The 20,522-nt window shown below is 53.6% G+C and overlaps 2 protein-coding genes across 2 annotated transcripts in view; one reads left to right on the top strand and one right to left on the bottom strand.

Moving 5' to 3' along the window:
- Positions 1-1,062, top strand: part of GALR3 (galanin receptor 3) — a 3,918-nt gene extending 2,856 nt beyond the window's left edge. The window contains exons 4-5 of the mRNA XM_024761550.1: positions 739-855; positions 1,003-1,062. Coding sequence (XP_024617318.1) covers positions 739-855; positions 1,003-1,062 — 177 coding nt within the window. The remainder of the gene's footprint in view (positions 1-738; positions 856-1,002) is intronic.
- Positions 1,063-8,251: 7,189 nt separating this feature from the next.
- Positions 8,252-19,783, bottom strand: ANKRD54 (ankyrin repeat domain 54). The gene is made up of 8 exons (XM_024761632.1): positions 19,335-19,783; positions 17,850-17,897; positions 13,371-13,469; positions 10,989-11,060; positions 10,458-10,505; positions 10,258-10,382; positions 9,943-10,050; positions 8,252-9,601 (listed from the first exon to the last, which is right to left on the bottom strand). Exons 1-8 carry the CDS (start codon positions 19,657-19,659, stop codon positions 9,527-9,529), a joined length of 900 nt encoding a protein of 299 aa, XP_024617400.1. The 5' UTR covers positions 19,660-19,783; the 3' UTR covers positions 8,252-9,526.
- Positions 19,784-20,522: the final 739 nt, after the last annotated feature.

A 20,522-nucleotide genomic window follows, 5' to 3' on the forward strand; every position in this document is an offset into this window, starting at 1 on the left:
CCTGCCCGAGGACCGGAATAAACCTTGTCTGCCTCCACTCTGCCGGGTGTACGTCTGTCTGTCATTCCCCTTCCCCCTGGACAGGACGCCCCTAGGGGATGGGGCCAAAGCCAGGAGCCCTCTGAGGAGGAGTGGCTGAGCTGGGGACAGACACTCAGTCCACTGAGTGGACACCCCTGGGCGATGAAAATGGTTCAACGCAGCCAAGTGCAGGCCCTTAGCTAGGCAGCCCCAAGACGCTGTCCATGACCAGGCTGACAGGAAGGAGGGCAATCCGCCCGCCCATCTGTATGGGGTGTTACATTCCTCAATCTAATTATCAAAACAGCTTTGCAAGGCAGATACGATCAATTCCACTTTATAGATGTAGACAGCAAGAATCAGAGAGGTTGAGTGCTTTGTCACATAGCCAGTGTTTGGCAGAGGGTGGGTTCAAACCCACTGCTGTTTAACTTTTTCGACTCAGTAGAACCGAATACGGTTTTTCCCTTTTTTTTTTTTCTCCTCAGATCCCATGGTTTCCAAGGTTTTTCTTGGTTTTTCCTGATCCTCCATCAGCCCTCCTCCCCAAACCTGCAGCTCCCCACGCTCAACTGGAAGCCCTAGAAACCTCAGAGGGCTCCCAGCCCCCTTCCTTAGGAGACTTATGTTCAGGTACAGCGAGTGCTGAGGGCTTCCCCCCGGCCGTCGAGTCCTAGGTCCACTGCCTGACCCAAACCCCTGGCATTATTCTTTCAGCCATTTGGTGCTCCTGGCTACGGGGAGGCGCTGAGCCACACTCGGGCCCCAGCTGGCCTTCCAGCAGCCCTGATTACCCTGTGGCCCCCTCCCTACCTGTCCCTGCACACAGCTGGGGTAGTCTGTGGTGTGGAAACCTCCTAATTAACCAATAGATCAGTCTCGATGGTTGCGGAGCCACTCACTTCTTCCCTCACCGTAAGCCAATAACGCTTATTAGCTTCTGGCTGAGTCCTGAGACCTTCGGCTTCCGTGTCTCTCCAGCACACCTCCCGGCTGCTGGGCACCCTGGGAAGGCCCACCCTGACAGTGGGCAGCTGCTGAGACCTCATCACTGCCTGCCACCTGCCACAGACCCAGGGGTCAGGACGGCAGTCAGCCTTCTCAGGGGGAGGTTGAGATGCAGCTGGGGAGCGACCGCTGCAAGGGCGCAGCACGGGGGCTGACACCTGGTCCTGTGCTCTTTCTCCCACGTCTCTGCCGAGATGTCCCCGGCTGGCTCAGGCTGCGGCGGTGGGAGTGTTTCCTGGAGGGCAGGGGGTGTGATGCTGCCGCTTCTGCAGCCCCCATTGTGGCCTCTGTCTCCCTGAGGCCATCACTCACACCTCGCCTGGCTCATCCATGCCTCGTACCAGTACCAACCCCGGCAGGCAAGGGATATTACCTCTATTTTCAGAAGTGAAAACCGAGGCTCAAGGAGATGAGGTACTTGACCAAAGCCAAGTGGCAAATTCGAGACAGAGCCAGGATTCTAACTGGGCGAGAGGGATGGCTCTCAGGGCAGCCCAGGCAGCATCGGAAGAACATCTAAGAGCATCTGACAAGGTTTGCTACACAACAGTGGTGAGTGCCTGCAAAATACAAGTGGGGAACAAAATCTCCTGGGGTTGGCTTATGCTGTGGTTGGTCCAGTCACCCAGCTGGGGTCACCTCTGTGCGCATGGACAGGTGACCGACTGGGAACAGCCTACCTCTAGGATGGGCAGGAGACAATCGCCCAGCTGGGGAGTGGCATGGCAGATCCAGCGCCTGAACCTGCGTGAAACCCCAGGCCCAGGGGAGGGGTCGGTCAGTGGAAGCCCTCCACACACAGTGGCCTGGCAGAGGGACACTCATACAGCCCAGGCCCTTGGCTGGACCCCAAGGCCTCCTGCTTCTGAAGGGGTCTCTCTGGCCCATTGGAACCAGATAAAGAAGCCCAGACACCCCGACTAATGGAGGGCAGTACAGCCTGCCCAGGGTAGGCACACGGCCGGTATTTGATATATGAGGACAGAGGTGCCAGGGAAGGAAAGACGTGACCCTCTCCTTTCTTCTTTCCTTTATCCCTCAAACGTTTGAACGCCTGCCCTAAGCTAGCCCCTGAGAGGAAGCCAGAGACAGCGTGAATTTGGCCTGGTCTCTGCCTTCTGGGAGCTCTCAGTCTAGCTGGAGAGCCAAATACCAAAAGAAGAAAGGATAGCACTGTGTTATGGGGCCATAAGGGAAAAGTACACACAGTTTGAAAGGGCCCAGAGGAGGAAACTCCTGCCTTCCTGGGCAATCGAAGCAGGAGTCCCAGAGGAGATGGCATTTAATGTGCATTTTCCTGGGAAGAGGTGGGAAGGGCCTGCCAGGTGGAGTAACAGCTTGTGCCAAGGCAGGTACAGGTGGGAGCAGTAAGCAGGCTTGTGTAGCTGAAGCAGGGCGGGGTGGGGCCTGGGGAGCCCGGGAGGGTGGGTGCAAGTGAGATCACGTGTGTCTCCTAGGCTAGCTGGGGGGCAGGAACTTCATCCTTCAGGCAGGCAGTGATGCCATTGAGGGTTTTCAGGAGGGTAGGTGCCCTAGGGTTGCTGTGTACAGGCTGGGTTGGAGGTGCCAGGTTGGCAGCAAGGAGCCCAATCCAGAGGCTGCTCTGTGAACCCTGGGCCAGGAAAGCTTCCACCAAGGGCCGGGCCTAGGACTAGGAGATTATTTTTGCCATGGCTTTGGCAGGATGATTGATGGCCTGCTGCCGGGCTTGGGCTCGGCCCCTGAGGTTCCTGGGTCTGCTTCAGGGGGCTCATAAAATGCTTGGAAGGGCAGATGGTTGTAATCCTTTGGTGGAGAGAGCCGAGTCCTGCAGGGCCGGAGGCAGGCAATGGGGGCTGGGGTAGAGGCTGAGCGAGCCCTGGCTGCTGCCTCATGGAGAATCCACCCGACCTGAGCCTCCTGCAGGGTCTCAGGCCAGGCTCAGGGCAGCCTGGAGGTCCCAGGGAGGAGCTCCTCTTGGCTGGGGGAGATTTGAATTCTGCAGCCCTCTCACCCTCCTGTTTGTGCAGACCTCTTAGGGATGGGCCTGCAACATTTATGTCTGAACACCTACTGAGTACAGAGTTCTCCTGCAGTAGAGAAAGACAGAAGCACAGGGGATTGTGGGAGCCCAGAGGAGGGCCCTAACGAGCTTGGGGAGGCAGAGAAGACTTCCTGGAGGAGCTGATGCCCAAGCCAAGTCCTGAAGTGGGAGTTAGGACAGATGGGGAAAGGAGAGATGGGAGAATACACACACAGGCCACCTGGGGTCCTCTACCTGCAGTCTGGCACAGCACGAGGAGCCGAGGGCCTGGGACAGGGTACGCGGGAGCCCCAGCAGGAAGTGAGGTGGGAGAGGTGGGCGGGAGGGGCAGCCGCAAAGGATTCTGTAAATCCTGTCTGAAACTGAGACTGTACCTTGTCCTGAGGGCAATGGGGAGCCACGAAAAGGTTTTAAGCAAAAGAGTGACCTGATCAGATGTACTCTTTAGGGAACTCTTTCTGGCTGCAAGGCAGGCTTTTCCTGGGGAGGGAAAGCAGAATGAGACTGGGGGCAGGGAGACCAGTTAGGAGGCTGGTGTGAGAATCCAGAGAGATGAAGACATCCGAGGCTCCGGCAGCGGGTGGGGAGACGTGGACAGACGGGACAAACCCATACGAGATGCAGCTGTCGGGACTAAATGGTGATTAACTGTCGTGGGCTAAGCGGTGTCCCAGATGACCCCCAGCCTCTGGCTTGGGCTCCTGGGGGTGGCAGTGGGGGTGATGCGGGCAGAGGTCTGGTTGGAACGCGTCGCGACCAGGGGCCTGGGGCGCACGGCGGGGGTGTCCACGGGGCGGCGGTGCACTGGGCATCTGTTGTATCTCAGGCCTTGCACTTGCCTCTGGAAGTTGTGTCTCATCTGCCTTAGAGTTTTGAAGATGGAGAAACTGAGGCTCAGAGAGATTAAGTAACCTGCCCAAGATCACACAGCTAGCCCCAAACAGCTGGGGTCTAAATCAGGTTGGTCTGATTTCAGTTCCACGGTCTTTAGGGAGGAGAAGGGGCAGGTAGGAGTCTTTTGAAGGGGAGGGAGGAACCTGAACATGCAAAGGTGACCTCCACCCACAGCCATCCGCCCTGTGTAGCAAGCGTGGCCAAGGGTGAAACTCAGCCCCAGGGAGGGTGGGCGAGCTGCGGCCCCCGGTACAGCCACGTTATCCAGCACCTCTTCCTGCCTCGGGCCGACGAGAACAGCACCAGCTATCAACTTCGAGCTGTGAACCTGGGGACATAAATACCAATTAACCACCCCGAGGTTTCCTGTTAATGAACATCAGTCCTCAGCACTGATGCAGGGCTCATTTGCGAGTCGCCAGCTGGCTCCGAGACGGCATGAGGACGCGCCGTGCGGGGGTGGAATTGTTCCTGGCTTAAGAGGACAAGATTGATTTATTGATCCGAGACGGCATGAGGCCAGAGGGATGCGCCGTGCAGGGGTGGACTTGTTCCTGGCTTAAGAGGACAAGATTGATTTATTGAGACGCCTGCTTGGTGCCACCTTGCTTTAGAGGCCTGGGCTCTGTGTAGGGTGAGACTGAAGCAGGAGGAAGGGGGGTGAGGAGGGGTTGGGGACAAGGGGTGCCAGCCTGGAGTTCCTGGGGGTGCTTCGGACGGCTGTGGCGCTGGGGGAGGGTGCTGGACTGGGCATCTGGTGGACCTGCCAGGTCAACTCAGAGAGGTGACATGGTGCAGGGGTCAAGGCACGGGCTGTGAGCCGCATCGTTGGGTTTGAATCCTGGCTCCTGCACTTCGTAGCTGACCTATCTGTTCCTCAGGACCCGTAGAACTGAGCCATCTGAGCCAGGCTGCGTTCTAGGCACACTGCCTCGGGCTGCCTCCTGGTGCTGCCAGCTATATGCGAGGTTTCAAGGGCTCTCCCGGGCGGACCCTTGCCTCCATCAAAAACCCTCACAATCTGGGAATTCCCTGGCCGCCCAGTGGTTAGGACTCCAAGCATCCACTGCCAGGGGCCCGGGTTCGATCCCTGGTCGGGAACTAAGATCCTGCAAGCCACGTGGTGTGGCCAAAAAAAAAAACACCAAACCCTCACAATCCAACTGGGGAGGCGCGACTCACCTGTCTCCGCCCCACTGGGCATGCTGATGGCCAAGTGCTTCTATAACACGTGCCATCCTCCCCAACCTTCAAAGCGGGAGAAAGCACCAGGCTGGAGTGGACCGGTCACAGAGACAAGGGACCACTCTGGCCCCTGGTCTGGGGCTTCAGGTAAGACTCCTTTGCTTCCCTGAGCTTGTTTCCTCAACTGTAAAGTGAACTGATCATATATCCTTGCAGGCACCAAGGTCTCGGAGTTAGCTTGAGAGCCAGCCAGCATCAGGGGGTTTGGGCTAATTCACTTTGGGCCCTATTGCTGGGGGGAGCCAGGGACTTCGTTGGGATTATCCGGGCATCAATCAGTCCAACTTCCTGACCTCCTAACCCTGCCCTGGGCTCAGCATCTGAAGCGATCTGGGGAGCTGGTGGGGCTTTTACCCGGAGCCCGTGGTGCCTGCTCTGGGTAAGGATGCATCTGATCTCCAGGGTGGAGGTGACAGCTTGCCTCACCTGCTTTCTGTCGCCAGGGCAAATCTTCAGACCTCAGGATCTCCACAGCCTGGTCTCACCCCTCTCTCTGGCCAGCCCCTCACGCTCCCGGGCCCTGCATTTTTCCAGGCCACCTCCCGGCCCCAAAGCCAGCTTGTGCCTGTCCATCCGCCAGGCCTGGCTCATGCCGCTCCCAGCTCTCCCACCACCTCGGAAGGCCTGCGATAGTTCAGGCAGCCACCAAAAGATCAGCAAAGACCATTCCAGACCCAGCTCAGTCCCGTCACCTCATACTGTCCTCTCTCTCCTCCAGGTGACCAGGTGCAGGCCTTGTCCAGTGAGCACACTGTACAATGTGCTCAGCGAGGAAAGGGCCCACCCCTCCCTGCACGGGGACAGAGACATTCATTCAGTAAGGTCCATCGGTTTCTACTGTGTCTCAGGAGCACTGGGGACTTTGGCACTTTGGGAACCTTGGCAGAGATTCCTGGGCTGGGCTGGGTCCTGCGCTGCTGTCTGACCTCAAGCGAGTTCCTCTCCGCCTGAGCCTCAATCTTCTGCATCTATAAAATAGTGGAGGCAAGGGCACTGGCTACCCTTTTGGCCGCAAACACTAAATCAAAGGGCTTGTGTAAAGGGCCTGCTGGCACACGGTAGGAGCTCAACAAACGTTGTCGCCCTCAGTTTTAGGAAACTCTGCTTCTGAGAAAGCTCTAATTTCAGGTGTGGTGGAAACAGCACGAGCTTTGGGGGTGGGTCCAGGGTCCAGCCCAGCTGCCTGGTTGGGTCACCCTAGCAAACCCGCATTTTCTCACCCGTCCAAAGCACCAGCAAGGCCAGTTATCTCACAGCATGGTTGGGAGAAGTTGTGAACATCCCCCAGGCATTACTGCCGTCTGCCATGGGCAAAGGCAAGGATTTTAGTTTGCTTTTCTTGTTCCCTGTTGTATTCCTACCTGGAACATTGCCCAGCACATGGCAAGTGCTTGATAGGTATTTCCAACGTGAATGAAATGGGAGGTATAAAGCAAAGGACCCTACCCAGCCGGGGAAATCAGCAAACAGGACTTCTTCTTAAAGTAACAGAGCTAACTCCCGTGTGGGCAGTCCTCCATCCTGCTGTGTCCAGTTCTCCATCCTGCCCTGCTCAGCCCAGTCTGCTCAGGGCCAACTTGGGTGTTTTCTGACTCACCCTAATGTCAGGCTGACTTTAACTGGCTGGATCTTCAGAGAGTTTTGGGATTGCAGGAAAAATCTCGGCCGCAAAAGGATCGAGGCAGATTGGCTAGCTGCCTGACCGTCTGGCAAGTGTCTGATGGCTGGCCCCAAAGCCACCTTCATCTGTCAAGCCTTTTGTTCACTGTCTGTACGGTCAGGGTGGGGCTCATAATGGCCCCCTCGCTTGCCCCAGTGGTCATTCTCCTAGTTACATGGCTACAGGGCCAGGGATGGGTGGGCGGGGCACCACAGGGATGGAGGATGCTGCAGGGAGGCGCCCCACTTGCCAGGTGGGGATGGCTTGGTCCAGGCCAAGGCCTTGTTAGGGGTTAGCCCGTGAGTCTCCGAGGCAGGTTAGTTATCTTAGAAATACGCGGTCATCTCAGGGCAATTTCACAAAGTCTCAGCACGCCCCACCTCCTCAGCTCTGCCAATAGAAAGCAGGCTGCCCTAGGGGATAATGGGTCCCAGAAGTGCCCAGACAGTCCCCAGGATGCCCTGGGCAGGCCTCTCACCTATCTGCTCCCAAAGTTCTGCAGCAAGAGATCCTAACCTCTTCTGAATGTGGACTCAGCTCAGAATAAAAGCCATAGACCCTTTTATCAGTACATGCATACTCTTCACACAAAACCTTGCATTGTTTCAGGGGGTTCATACCTCTCTAATGGCCCACTAATTGAACCCCTTAGACCTGAGGTTGAGAAACCTTGCCTCAAGGCTCTCTAGGGTGATCAGCCCCGGAGGTGTGCTGGAGGGAGGCCCAGAGAAGCAAGCTCACGGAGTTTGAGGTCCCTTCCCTCCCATCCTGCTTCTCCTCTGCCCTGGGCTCTTCCCTGCTCAGCCCCACCCCTGGGGCCAGGGGCAAAGCGGGGCTGTGTCCAGGCACAGGCCCCAGCAGAGCCCCCAGAGGAGGGCAAGCTCTAATGTGCCCCCTGGGCCTGAGTGGGCAGGCTCACCTGCGGGGGTTAATCGCGTGGGCAGGAAGGAAGGGAGAAAGGCCGCCCCGCCCACCCGCCTGTCCCACTCACAGGTGGCCCCTCACCTTCCTCTGGCACGCGGCCGGCCCGCAGCCACCTTGCTCACAGCAGCGGCTTGTGTTGCATGGACACACTTTACTGCTTCCTCTGCCCTCCTCTCTCCCCAGTCTTGGGGAAGGTACCTTCCCCAACCCTGGCGACCTGGTGGGGCTTGCAGCCTCCCCTCTCCCAGGGTCCTGGAGGCAGCCCCGGGCCTGTACCTCAGCCCCACAGAGAGACCCTTTTTATCCTTAGGGTCCGGGGAACAGCTGGGTCCCATGAGTTCAGTTCGGGTCTGATCGAGCTGGGATTGGGAGACAAGCTCCCCTCCTCTGAAAAGCAGCCAGGATGCCAACTGGGTGAGAGGGAAGGTGGGGCAGAGCCAGAGCAGACAGGGACTGCCGATCTGGAAAAAGTCTGTCTTTACTCTGCAGTCGAATGGTTCCTGGGAGAGGGCTGGGCACAGCAGGCCCTCCCTTCAGGCTTCCTGCTGTGGCAGATACCTTCCAGGAGGGGGCGCCGCCTTTCGGCGTGTTCGAGCCCCAAGGGGAATAGTGTCTGCTCCTGTCGGGGCAGAAGTGGCAGGGGGTGGCGGGGTGGGGCTTCTTTGCAATGAGTTTTTGGGCCTTTAAACAACACAAATTTATTATCTTATGGTTCTGGTGGTCAGAATCTGAGATCTCTCTGGGCTAAAGTCAAGGTGTCGGCAGGCCGGTCCCTTCTGGAAGCTCTGAAGGGAGAATCCATTTCCTCGCCTTTTCCAGCTTCAGGAGGCCGCCTGCATTCCTTGGCTTGTGACCCCTTCCTCGAGTTACTCCGATTTCTTGCTTCCGTCACCACATCTCCTGCTTCCTCTCTGAGCTCCCGCTTCCCTCTAATAAGGATCCGTGTGATTATATCAGGCCCGCCTGGATAATCCAGGACAGTCGCCTTGTCTAAAGACCCTTAACTTAATAACATCTGCAAAGTCCCCTTTGTCATATAAGGTAATGTTCACAGGTTCCTGGGATTAGTACATGGCCATCCTAGGGGCCACTCCTCCACCTACTACAACTAGGCTGCAGAATGGCGACCCCCTCCCGGTGTTTCAATGATTGGGAGAAAAAAGGCTGGGGATTACCTGCTTTGGGTTCAGCCGGGCCCTTCCTAACCTTGTATTTCTAAGGTCTAGGCTTCACCATTCACCAACCCCCTCCTTCCAACCAGAGAAACTCACTGCCATGTCTCCTTGAAAGTCTGGTGACAAGCCTAAATCTAAGTGCTGGTGAGAGGTGCGGGGCCAGCCCAGAAGCCCCCTAGGCCAGAGGGTGCCTGCACTAAGCCAAATCCTGCTGGCCACAACGAGCCCATGGTTGGAGACACAGAGAAGGGTCTGGGGCCTGCCGAGGACGCCAGGGAGGCCATGGGACGAGTGAGGCCTGCTAGGATAGCGCGTCGGCCAGAGCTGAGTGAGGCGTGGCTGCGGCGCCGTGGGAGCCGAAGGAAGACGCTGTGGGCTGTGGTCCCGGCCTCCAGGGACGATGGAGACCGCGGCTGGGAGTGGCGCTGAGGTCAGTGAGAGAGCATCTCTGCCTCGCAGCAGCTGGGGGCGAGGGCCTCGGCAGACAAAGTCCCAGGCACTGGGCTTTTCCTTTGTAATGAGAGGGCAGTGGGGCGGGGGAGAGTGGCGGAGCGGGAGGGCAGGGAGCCTCTCTTGCTACCTCTTCTCCATGTTCTGCATCTGCAAACTGAGGGAGGTGAAGCTGGCCAGCAGGTCGGTCACTTCATCCACCTGCGGGATGAAACCGAGGCTCTGTTATGGGGTGCCCCCGGGTCCCCCCAGCAGCACCACAGGCATGGAGGGCAGACACTGTCTCTCCCCGCAGGGCATGTGGTAGCTTCACCATGACTAGGGAGCTGCTGTCTGAGGCTGAATCCTTGCTGCCAGGTGGTCTCAGACCACCCCAGAGAGAAGGGCCAGGGCAGCTTCAAAGGAAGTGGACAGAGGCTCTGAGGTCCACAGTGGGCGACAGGCCTGCCTGCAGCCATGCCTTTCTCCTGCGTCAGAGCAGGGGTGGGCTGGCCCCGAGGCTCCGGCCAGGGCCTGGGTCTGGACCTGCAGCTGCGGCTCACCTGCTCTTTGGTGCTTGTCATCTGGAGGCGGGTGCAGAGGTCATCCAGCCGCTCCCGCTGCTCGTGCCGCCCCAGGCGCTCCAGGTACTCCCTCAGCATCTGGATGATCTGAAACCAGAGGGGGGGCTGAGGGTGTGCTGGGAGGCACAGAGCGGCCTGATGCTGCTGCCGAGGGGCACAGTGGCACAGGTGCCAGCTGGGCTCCGCGTGGAGCCACCCGGGAGCCCTGGTGCCGAAGGCGGCCGTGTCTCTGGTTCGGGCAGCACCTGCCCAGGGTCTGCTTGGGGCCGCAGCTCAGCTGAGGGGGGCGCTCACCTGCTTCACCTCCAGCCGCACGGCCTCCAGGCACTGGGAGTGGCCTTCCTGCAGGATGCTGAGCTTCGACTTGGCCAGGTGCAGGGGCGTGCGGCCCGCTCGGTCCAGGGCATCTACCCGGGCCCCTGTGCGAGCAGGCAGAGGTGAGCATGCTGGCGGGGAGGGGGAGAGAGGAGGGAGAAGGGGGGGAGACCACTCACCTCCTCGCAGCAGTGTGGTGATGACAGGGACGTGGTTGGTGCAGGCCGCTGAGGGAGAGAAACAAGGACTGAGAGTCTAGGACCACTGGGGCTTGGCCTGGGTGCCCACCAGAGGAGCAGGACTGTCTCTGAGGGTCCCGATGCCAGGTCACGCCCCCTGAGAAGGCATCACCAAGGCAGCAACTGGGAGGGACTCGGTGATCAAATCCGACTCCCTCCCTGTACAGCTGGGGAAACTGAGGCTTGGAGACGGGACCTGCCTCACCGTGAGCCACAGTGTGAGTGAGCCGCAAGGCGGGAACCTCCCCTAACAGAGCTGCTGCTGCGTCAGTTCTGCTCAGGGCACAGCCAACTAGTGATGGATGGGGACAGCCATGGGACACAGCCCAAGGGGAGCGTGGCCCTGGGGGCTCAGGCTCCCCCCAGATGATAGCAGAGCCTGCTGGGAGCCTGCAGGACCCCAGGCTCTCCATCAGAGGAGCCTGTCTGTGCTGCAGAGAAGGGTGTCTTGGCAGCTTGCCAGGCACTTACCCAGATGCAGTGGTGTGTTCCCCAGCCCATCTCGCTGATTGGGGTCGGCTCCATGGTCCAGAAGCAGCTGCACTGGAGACAGGAAAACCCAAGAGGAGCTGTTGGGGGCTTCTATGGGCAGCACCCTAACCCCACCCGTAACCTAGCTAAAGAGGCTCGCTCAAAGTGGGGGACACTGAAAGCTCACACAGTCCCCCACGCTGTTTCATTCACTCACTCACTGGCTCATTCGCCCCTCAGGCTCACGTGCAGGACCGTAGGGCCAGGAACTGAGGATTGTGGGAGGGCCCCCTGGCCTATGCACGTATTACGGGACTGAGACTCTAGGGGTTAAAGAAAGTTCTCCCAACAGCAGTGGCTGTTAGTGAAGGCTCTCAAGGGCATTTTCTGCTCCTTCCACAGCCAAGCACCATAGTGGGAATTAGGCCAATAGAAGATGCTGAGCACCCCCCCCTTATGAGTCTCTAGGTCACATCAGGGGTGGGCTGTGGCATCACCAGGGCTCACCAATTACCCAGATGGATGTGCAGGCAGACTAACTCATATGAGGCCAATCTGAGCCTCACAACATATACAGAAACTAATTCAGGAGGGACCATGACCTAAATGTGAAAGCTACAACAGTCAGGCCTGTAGAAGAGAACAGGAGAATATCTTCATAACCTTGGGACAGGCAAAGATTTCCTAAACAGGTCACAAAAATACTAACCATAAAAAAGAAAAGATTGATAAATTGGAATCATTAAAATTAAGAACTTGTGGGACTTTCCTGGTGGCGCAGTGGATAAGAATCCACCTGCCAATGCAGGGCACACGGGTTCGATCCCTGGTTCAGAAGATTCCACGTGCCGTGGAGCAACTAAGCCCGTGCGCCACAACTACTGAGCCTGCAAGCCACTACTACTGAAGCCCGTGCTCCTAGAGCCTGTGCTCCGCAGCAAGAGAAACCACCGCAATGAGAAGCCTGTGCACTGCAACAAAGGGTAGCCCCCGCTCGCCACAACTAGAGAAAGCCCATGTGCAGCAACGAAGACCCAACGCAGCCAAATATAAATAAATAAATAAATAAAAATTAAAAAATTAAAATTAAGAACTTGTGTTCATCAAATGAGAACATTCAGAGAACAAACAGGCAAGCTGAGAAAAAGTCATTTATATTTAATAAATGATTTATATCCAGAATATATAAAGAATTTCTACAAATCAATAAGAAAAAGATAGGCAACTTGTTAAAAAAAATGGACAAGAGACTTGAACAGTTACTCCACAAAAGAGGATACAAAAATGGCCAATAAATACCTGAAGACGTGCTCAACATTACTGACCATCAGAGAAACGCAAGTTAAACCACAAGGAGATACCACTATACTAGAAGGGCTAAAATTTAAAAGAGATAATACCAAGCATTGACAAGGAGGTGGGAAAATGTGGAACTCTCTCACAATGCTGGTGGGAGTGTATATGGGTAGAACCATCTTTGGGAAAAGTTCGGTAGTACACACTAGCTAAACGTGTGTACCCCAGTGACCCAACTATTCTAACACAGATAAGTGCTTATATCCATCAAGTCACATGTACAAAAATGTTCCTAGCAGCTTTACTCCTCCTAATAGTCCAGACCTGCAAAAAACACAAATGCCCATCAATAATAGAACGGGTGAACCGTGGTCCATCACGCAATGAAACACCAGCCAGCAATGAGAGCAAAGAACTACCATTACTCACAACCTTCAGGGATGAGTCTCAAGAATGTAATTTCTTTTCTTGTTTTCTTGGCCACGCAGCGTGTGGGATCCTAGTTCCCCGACTAGGGATAGAACCCTCCCCCGTGCATTGGAAGCGCAGTCTTAACCACTGGACCACCAGGGAAATCCCTCAAGGATATAATTTTGAGTGAAAGAATTCAAGATACAAAAGAGTGCATATTCTGTGCTTCCATTTATGTGAAATTGAAAAACAGGCAAAACTAATCTATGGTGATCAAGGTCCACGCAGGGGTAAGGACTGGAAGGGGCATGAGGCAGGCTGCTGGGCGCTGAAAATATTCTATATTTTGATCCAGGAGGCGGTTACAGCAGTGTACACACACAGAAAGCTCACTGTTTATAAGTTATACCACGTCCAAAAAAACTTATAAAAAAGGGGGGGCTGTCCCGCTGCTGCCCTTAGCACTGAGTAAGTGTTGCGTGAACGTCTTGAAGGACTGGTCCGACCTCAGAGGCAATCATATTCTTTCCCCAGGTGGACCCCTGGCCCGGTCTGGCAGTGCCAGTTCCACAGGCTAAAGGAGTGAGAGGGGCTGGGGCTGAGCAGACAGCAGATCCTCCCCCAGCCCCTACCCGCCCAGCCTCCCTCCCTCCCCTCCCCCTCCCCAGGACTCACCAATCTGGTCATTGCCGTTGCAGGAGGCAAAGTGTAGGGCTGTGCGGCCCTTGTCGTCAGCTGCACGGGGATCCGCGCCATCCTCCAGCAGCTGCTGCACTGACACCACGAGGACAGCGGGAAGCAAGTGGAGAGAGTGGCAGTGTTAGCCAGGCCGCAGCCCCAGGCGGTAGATGGGGCGCTCGGGGCCCTTCCAGGCAAGGCACTGACAATGTTTGGGAGAGCTAGTCCCTCCTAGATGCTGGCCCCACGGGGACTGCCATGACAAGGGACTTGTCCTCCTGAGGGCGCAGCTGAGGGCCCGTATGCTGGGTGCTCAAACTGCGTGTCTAGGGATAAAACATCATAGAAGAATCTCGGCCCTCAGGGTCAGAAATCTGGGAGCCATGGAAACCCCCGGCGTAGACTCGGGCCCCGCCCCTCTCCCTGCATCTGGCTGCACATCCATTCCAGCTGGACGCAGCCGAGCGAGCTGTGGGCTGATTCTTACTTTGCTCCCAGGAGGCAGCCCTTTAGAGTGGACGGAGCACAGGCTCTGCCACACAGACCAAGTCCCAGGCTAAACTAAGCAAAAAGGGAAGGAGTTCATTGCCAACAGCATGGGGCAGTGCGAAGGCCTAGATTTAGGCCCCCATTCACCAGCGAATGGGAGGAATCTCTGCCCTGCTAACCTCCAGAGTTGCTGTAATGAGAATAATGGATGAGAAATTCCTTCCTTGAAAAGTACAGAGCCATTAAAAATGTGAGGCATTATGTATTACACGCCCACGTCCACTGAAAGGCAGAAATTGCTACCAAACATCATTCAGAGCAAGAAACAAAATGCTCTAGTAAGCCCCCAGCAAACCCCTCAAGGACTTGAGCCCTTCCAAATGGAATCCAGGTGTCTCCTGCTTTGTGAATCTCTCTCGTCTCCTCAAGCTGAGTGAGCTGCCCCCTCTCCTGCGTCCCCATAGTGCCCTGTTCATCCTGTTACTCTCACATTAATATGCTGTGCTCTTTTAGAGTAACTACGACTGTAGACGGAGCACCAGCCAGGCGTCAGGTACCTGACTGCCAAACCACTCAGCATAGTATCACGTCCATGGTACAGATCAGGAGACAGACTCCAGCCCAAGCCAACAGGAGGCCAAGCTGGGATAGGAACCCAGGTTTCTCTGGCTCGAGAACTTACACCTTTCCAACTAAATACAGGACTTCAGTTTCCTCGGGTTTTTGGTTTTTTTTCCTCAGAAGTGGTGTTGCTTTATACTCTTCTTCTCCAACTATTCTGTAGGTTTTTTTGTTTTGTTTCTTAATATCTTGGACCAGGATATGACTTGCCCTGCTCCACGAATGTTGCTGACTGACTGAATAAATGAACGAATGAAGGTGGTGGGAAAGGGTTATGAGAGTGGAGGAGAGGGAGAAGCTTCCAGTCACTTCCGTGTTCGTCACCAAACGAGAGCCAGTATCCAAGAGATAAAGCAAAGCTAAAATAGTCAGTTCCAGTTTTGTGATTTGTGCAGCTACAGTCTTTATGGAAAGCGCTTTAGCAACATCTGTCGGAAGCCATCAAGATGGGCGTATCCTTTGATGTAACAGCCCCATTCCTGGGAAATGAGTGCAAACATGTGACTGACTAAATAACTTGCTTTGTCCCTCTGAAGGCATCATGTGCATCCACTATAAACTGTGGTCGTAACTGAGGCCTGGAATTGCAAGGTGATTTCTACTTTTTACTTTATAAGCTTCAAAAAAATTGTACAGCTACATATTCATTCTATAAATAGGAACAAATAACGCTTCCGTTTTGAAAAAACAAATGGTTATGAAGCCTATGAAGAATGTTTATGATACACAAAACATTATGCGGGCTACAAAATTGTGTATACAGCACAGTTTGCAAGCCCTTCAAGAAAATTCCTCTGCATAGGAAAAAGGACAGGAAGGATATTCGCCAAAATATTAAGAGATTCCTTTGCTGACATTAAGGATGTTTTTCATGAAGATTTTTCTAATTTTCAAAACACTTTAAATGCACATATTATTTTCACATTTAAAATCTTTTAAAGGATTATGAATTCACAGAAAGGCACTTACGATTTAACGATAGCAGGGTATAAATTTTACATCCACTGTAATTGCTAACCTATACCAAAAAAACCAACAAACATGCAGAGAAAGATTAAACAAAATGCTAACCATACAGGAAAAGGAATGAAGAGGCTAATCTACAGCCACTTTCGCTGTCAGAGTCCTGCAAGAGCCTGGTAAATCTAAGAGCCACTTAGATTTGAAGATGGGTGTGTCACAGACTCTGAATGGAAAATTACAGCATTTCCACCAAAATAATAAAACCACCATGTGGACACCTGATTCAAGATAAACTAGATGTGGAACTTCCCTGGTGGCGTAAAGGCTAAGAATCCGCCTGCCAATGCAGGGGACACGGGTTCAAGCCCTGGACCAGGAAGATCCCACATGCTGCGGAGCCACTAAGCCCGTGTGTCACAACTAGTGAGACTACGCTCCAGAGCCCACGAGCCACAACTACTGAGCCCACGTGCCACAACTACTGAAGCCCACATGCCTAGGGCCTGTGCTCCACAACAAGGAGAAGCCACCACAATGAGAAGCCCTCGCACCACAACAAAGAGTAGCCCCTGCTCACCACGGCTAGAGAAAGCCCGTGCACAGCAACAAAGACCCAACGCAGCCAAAAATAAATTTAAAAAAAAAGATAAACTAGAATATAGCCAGTATTTTATAATAACTATAAATGGAGTATAACCTGTAAAAATTGTGAATCTCTATACTGTACACTTGTAACTTATATAATATTGTACATCAACTATACTTCAATTTAAAAAAGAGAGAGGGACTTCCCTGGTGGTCCAGTAGTTAAGAATCTGCCTTCCGATGCAGGGTACGTGGGTTCGATCCCTGGTCAGGGAACTAAGATCCCACATGCCACAGGGCAACTAACCCGAGCGCCACAACTACTGAGCTCACGCGCCTCAACTAGAGAGCCTGCAGGCCGCAACTTACAGAGCCCATGTGCCGTAACCTACAGAGTCCATGTGCTCTGGAACCTGTGCGCCACAACTACAGAGCCCACGTGCCCTGCCCTGGAGCTTGCATGCCACGACTAGAGAAGAGAAAACCCACACGTCACAACTAGAGAGAAGCCTACACGTCTCAACAAAAGATCCCGCATGCCTCAACTAAGACCCAACGTGGCCAAAAAAAAAAAAATTAATTAATAAATCTATAAGTAAATAAATGTGAGAAAGAAAATAAAAGAAAATAAACTCATTTAAAAAAAAAGATAAACTAGACTTTCTGTGAAATGGAAGTATAATTGAAATATTCTCTGGCCACACACTCAAGATATTAAAAAGAGAACACATCATCTTTCCTTGAAAAGCTATATAGGTTGCTACCCAAATATTCCACAATATTAAAGTTCATGGAAAAGAGATAAAAGTGGAGAGCGCTGAAAAGCCCTCCAGTTCCCAGGCCTGCTCACTATGCTCTGCCAGGGATAAGGAACCCACTCTAGGCCTGTGTTTTAACGCCCAGCTCCCTGAGGGGAACGACCTTCTCTCCACGCCTGCTGTAAACAGGCTCTCATCCCTCGGCTGACTTTGAAGATGAAGGTAGAAGACTATGAGCCAAGGAATGCGGGCGGCCTCAGAAGGTGGAAAAGGCGGGGAAACAGATCTCCCTTGAGCCTCCAGAAAGAAATACAGCCCTGCAGACACTTTGATTTCAGCCTGGTGGGACCTGTGTTAGACTTCCGACCTATAGAACTGTCTGATGATAGACTTGTGTTGTTTTACATCATCTTTGTGGTAATTTGTTACAGCAGCCAAAGAAAACCCATATACCACTTTTCCCTGATTCACAGAAAGAATTAAGTCAGTGGACACAATTAAAATTTTTTTCCTATAGCCTGTCTTGTAGCTTTGATGCTGCTACTGCCCTGTCAGCTAGCAAATGGTGAAGAGCAACAACAAAAAACAAAGTGGTGTCCTGCTAGGAGCCTCTCCCATGCCTTTCAGATGTTCTGTCAACTGAAGTTTGAGAACCACTGAGCCAACTACCACAAGGCCTCAGGGAGCAGCTGAAGGTGGCGGCTCTCCTGGCACTTCAAATTGACTATTCATTCCCATTAACCACAAGTTCCAAAAAGCTCCTACTCTGCGGCTGGGTGCCAGGGATACAAAAGCAGACATGGTCCCCACCACCATGGAGCCCACAGGGTGATAAACGCTATGACATCAGGAAGTACAGGGTGACAGGGAAGCATGGGAAGAGTGAGCATCTGAGCCAGACTTGTCATCTGCAAGATGACTGCAGTTATACAGTAAGTACAGCCAGCCTGGTCCTAGGGGTGAGCCAGCAGAATTCAAGCACTGTCTTCCCAGATATTGGTTACCTGGATTTTTCCTTCCCCGACCAGAACAGGGAGCTGGACTCGCTCTGCACACTCACCTGTTTCCACATCGTTGGCATTGGCTGAGTCCCTCAGCCTCTTCAGAGCTGTGAAGACAATAAGAGTGCCAGTTAAAAAAAAAAAACAAACCATCAACGGCCATGATGAAGCAAAAAGTGATGGCTTCCTAGCTACCCACCACTCAGCCACAATGGCATCTAAAGAGAAAGAAAGGGGCCAGGATACAAGTGACACTACCCCGGGAACCAGGAGAAACCTGAAAGGTGACACAGCTGGTGCAAAAGCCACATTTTGTAGCAAATCCTCCAAGGCCTTTGGAGCCAGATCTTGGCTCTGCCACTCGTCGGAGCTGGGTGACCGTGAACAAGTTAGTTAACCCCCTGGGCCTCAGGTCTATCACCTGCAAAACAAGGTTGAGCTCTTTCCTGACAGGCCTGAGTTGTTGCAAAGACCAAATGAGGTGATTTACACGGAAGCACTCTGTGAGCTGGTTACACAGATAATCTTATGTCCTGTTTCAAAACAGACCACTCCCAAATGACTTACTTAAATTTGATGATTCCTATGGAGAAACTTTTTTCTCCACAATGACACTACCTGTATATTAGAGGCTAATAGAAAGCAATGCCTTTATCATCAGAGAAATGGACAAAAATTGCAATTCATATATATAACGATTCCTTACATTCAAACAGCACTTTCAAATTTTCATTTAATCTTCATAACACCACTAAGATATGAGTAGGTATTAAAAGGCCCCTAAAAGTCCCCATTCTTAAAACTTTCAGGGTGTTGGTTTCCATGGCATCCATAAAATGTAAAAGACAATATGGTAGAAGTACCAGAGCAGGAGTTCTAATACCAGCATAGCCAATTTCCAGCTATGTGACTTGGAGCAAGACAATTTCTCTGAACCTCAGTTTCACCTTCAGTAAAATGGGAACAGTATCTGGATCTCAGTGAGTTATGACAAGGATCAGAAATGATCAGAAACCACCCAACAGTGTTTGGCACACAACAAAGGCAGAATAATAACTATATATTCCTTACCTTACTTAATAACTCTGGCAACATCCCTGTAAAGCATACCATACCCATTCTACAGATGAGAAAACTAAAGGTGAAAGGCTCTGTAGTTTGCCTAAGACCTAAATGAGATAGAAAAGTCCAATCCAGGTCTGTGCATTTAAAGAAATAAGTTGGTAGGACTTGGCTCTGATATCATAATATCCTCCAGTATTCCATTTATTATCTACAAATAAACACCTGGAGTCAGGAAAAGTTTCTATTCAGTAACTACCAAATGTGAAAAGCCACCGGGACTGGTTCTGAGCAGGAAGACTACTTTTTTTACACTCATGGTCCTTAGCAGCTATAATTCTACTATTGGTACTGAAAGTGGACCCAGGGGTCACTCCAGGTCCGTAACTCAGACGTCGGAGGACACCATCCTGAACGGGCTGGGGAGATCAGGGCCCGAATCTCAGCCGAGGGCCAGCCCCGCCTCCCGCCGCGCTCCTCACCGTGCACCTCCTTGCCCGTGGGCCCGAGCCGGCGGTGGGGCCTAGCGGCGCGCCTCAGCCGTCCGGAGGGGATCTTACAGAGCAGCTCATCGCGGGGCTCCGCCTCCTGCTGCCACAGAACGTGAAGGTAGCGTAGCGGGGACTGGGCCCCGCCGGCCGCCCGGCCCGGGAGCCCCGCGCCGCCGCCCAGCGCAGACCCGAAATCGGCGAAGGAGAAGAGGCCCTCGGGGCCCATCAACGGCTCTGGCGCCACCGCGCACTCGCCGTCCGAGCTCGAGCGGCCAGAGCGCGACTCTTCGTCCGCGCCCCCGGCGGCGGCTGCCATGGCAACGGCTCCGTGCTGGCCTGGCCGCGGGAGCCTCGTGCTTGAGGGACCGACCGACCCGCTTCCCTCCGCCCTAAGGCTCGCTGTCAGAGGACAAGCGGGCGGGCCTGGCCTGCAACCACGGCAACCGAACGGGGGGCGGGCTCGGGCCGCAAGCGGGGCAGTTCCGGACCAATGAAGAACCTTCCAGCCTACACCCCACCCCCTACAGCCAAACGGGAGTAGTACGGGCCGAAGAACTTGGTTCGCTGCAGCATGACTGACGGATATAAGAACCAATCATAAATTTGAGATGCCCAAGTCCTCGCCGTACGTCCCTAAGCGGAGCCAATAAAACAGCGGAGTTTAAGACACTGTTTTTTCCTCCCCATTTCTCCCATCGGATCAAGGGAAAGATAACTGGCAGATGCCCTAGCCAGTCATGTTAAGATGATTTGCAGCCAATCACAAAGGAAAGTGAAGAAGGCAAAGGAAAGGGATTGAGAGATAAGAAAATGTGTAAATCAATGACCGTTAAAAAAAACAAACAAACAACACAGAACTTCCCACAAATACAGACTGTAAGTAGGAAAGTGAGAATATGTTAAAATGTGGCGCTAGCAACACGAACTGTGGAGTGATAGTTTCTAAATGCAATAGATCCCGTTCGTTCTCTCGGTAACTCTGGGGTTGATCACTGATTTACAAAGAATTCTATAATTCAACACCAGAGCGACCGACGCTTGAGTCTGAGAGCCAGTCACTGACCCAGGTAATTCTCTGTGCTAGGTCCTGGACGCAGAATCAGACTCGGTGCCTTCTGAGACGCTCAAGTGGGATGGGAGAAGTCAGAGCCGGAAGCGGAAGCGTACCGCAAACAGCTG

The sequence above is a fragment of the Neophocaena asiaeorientalis genome, unplaced genomic scaffold (assembly GCF_003031525.2).
Source record: "Neophocaena asiaeorientalis asiaeorientalis breed wild unplaced genomic scaffold, Neophocaena_asiaeorientalis_V1.1 scaffold473, whole genome shotgun sequence".
Classification (NCBI taxonomy): Eukaryota; Metazoa; Chordata; class Mammalia; order Artiodactyla; family Phocoenidae; genus Neophocaena; species Neophocaena asiaeorientalis.

Excerpts from the sequence above, each read along its gene's own strand:
- ANKRD54 (XM_024761632.1), bottom strand. The coding sequence starts at position 19,659 with ATGGCAGCCGCCGCCGGGGGCGCGGACGAAGAGTCGCGCTCTGGCCGC. Across the intron at positions 13,470-17,849 it reads TGCCAACGATGTGGAAACAG|TGCAGCAGCTGCTGGAGGAT; the intron begins GTGAGTGTGCAG and ends TCGTGGTGTCAG. Across the intron at positions 10,051-10,257 it reads TGCGGCTGGAGGTGAAGCAG|ATCATCCAGATGCTGAGGGA; the intron begins GTGAGCGCCCCC and ends CTCTGGTTTCAG.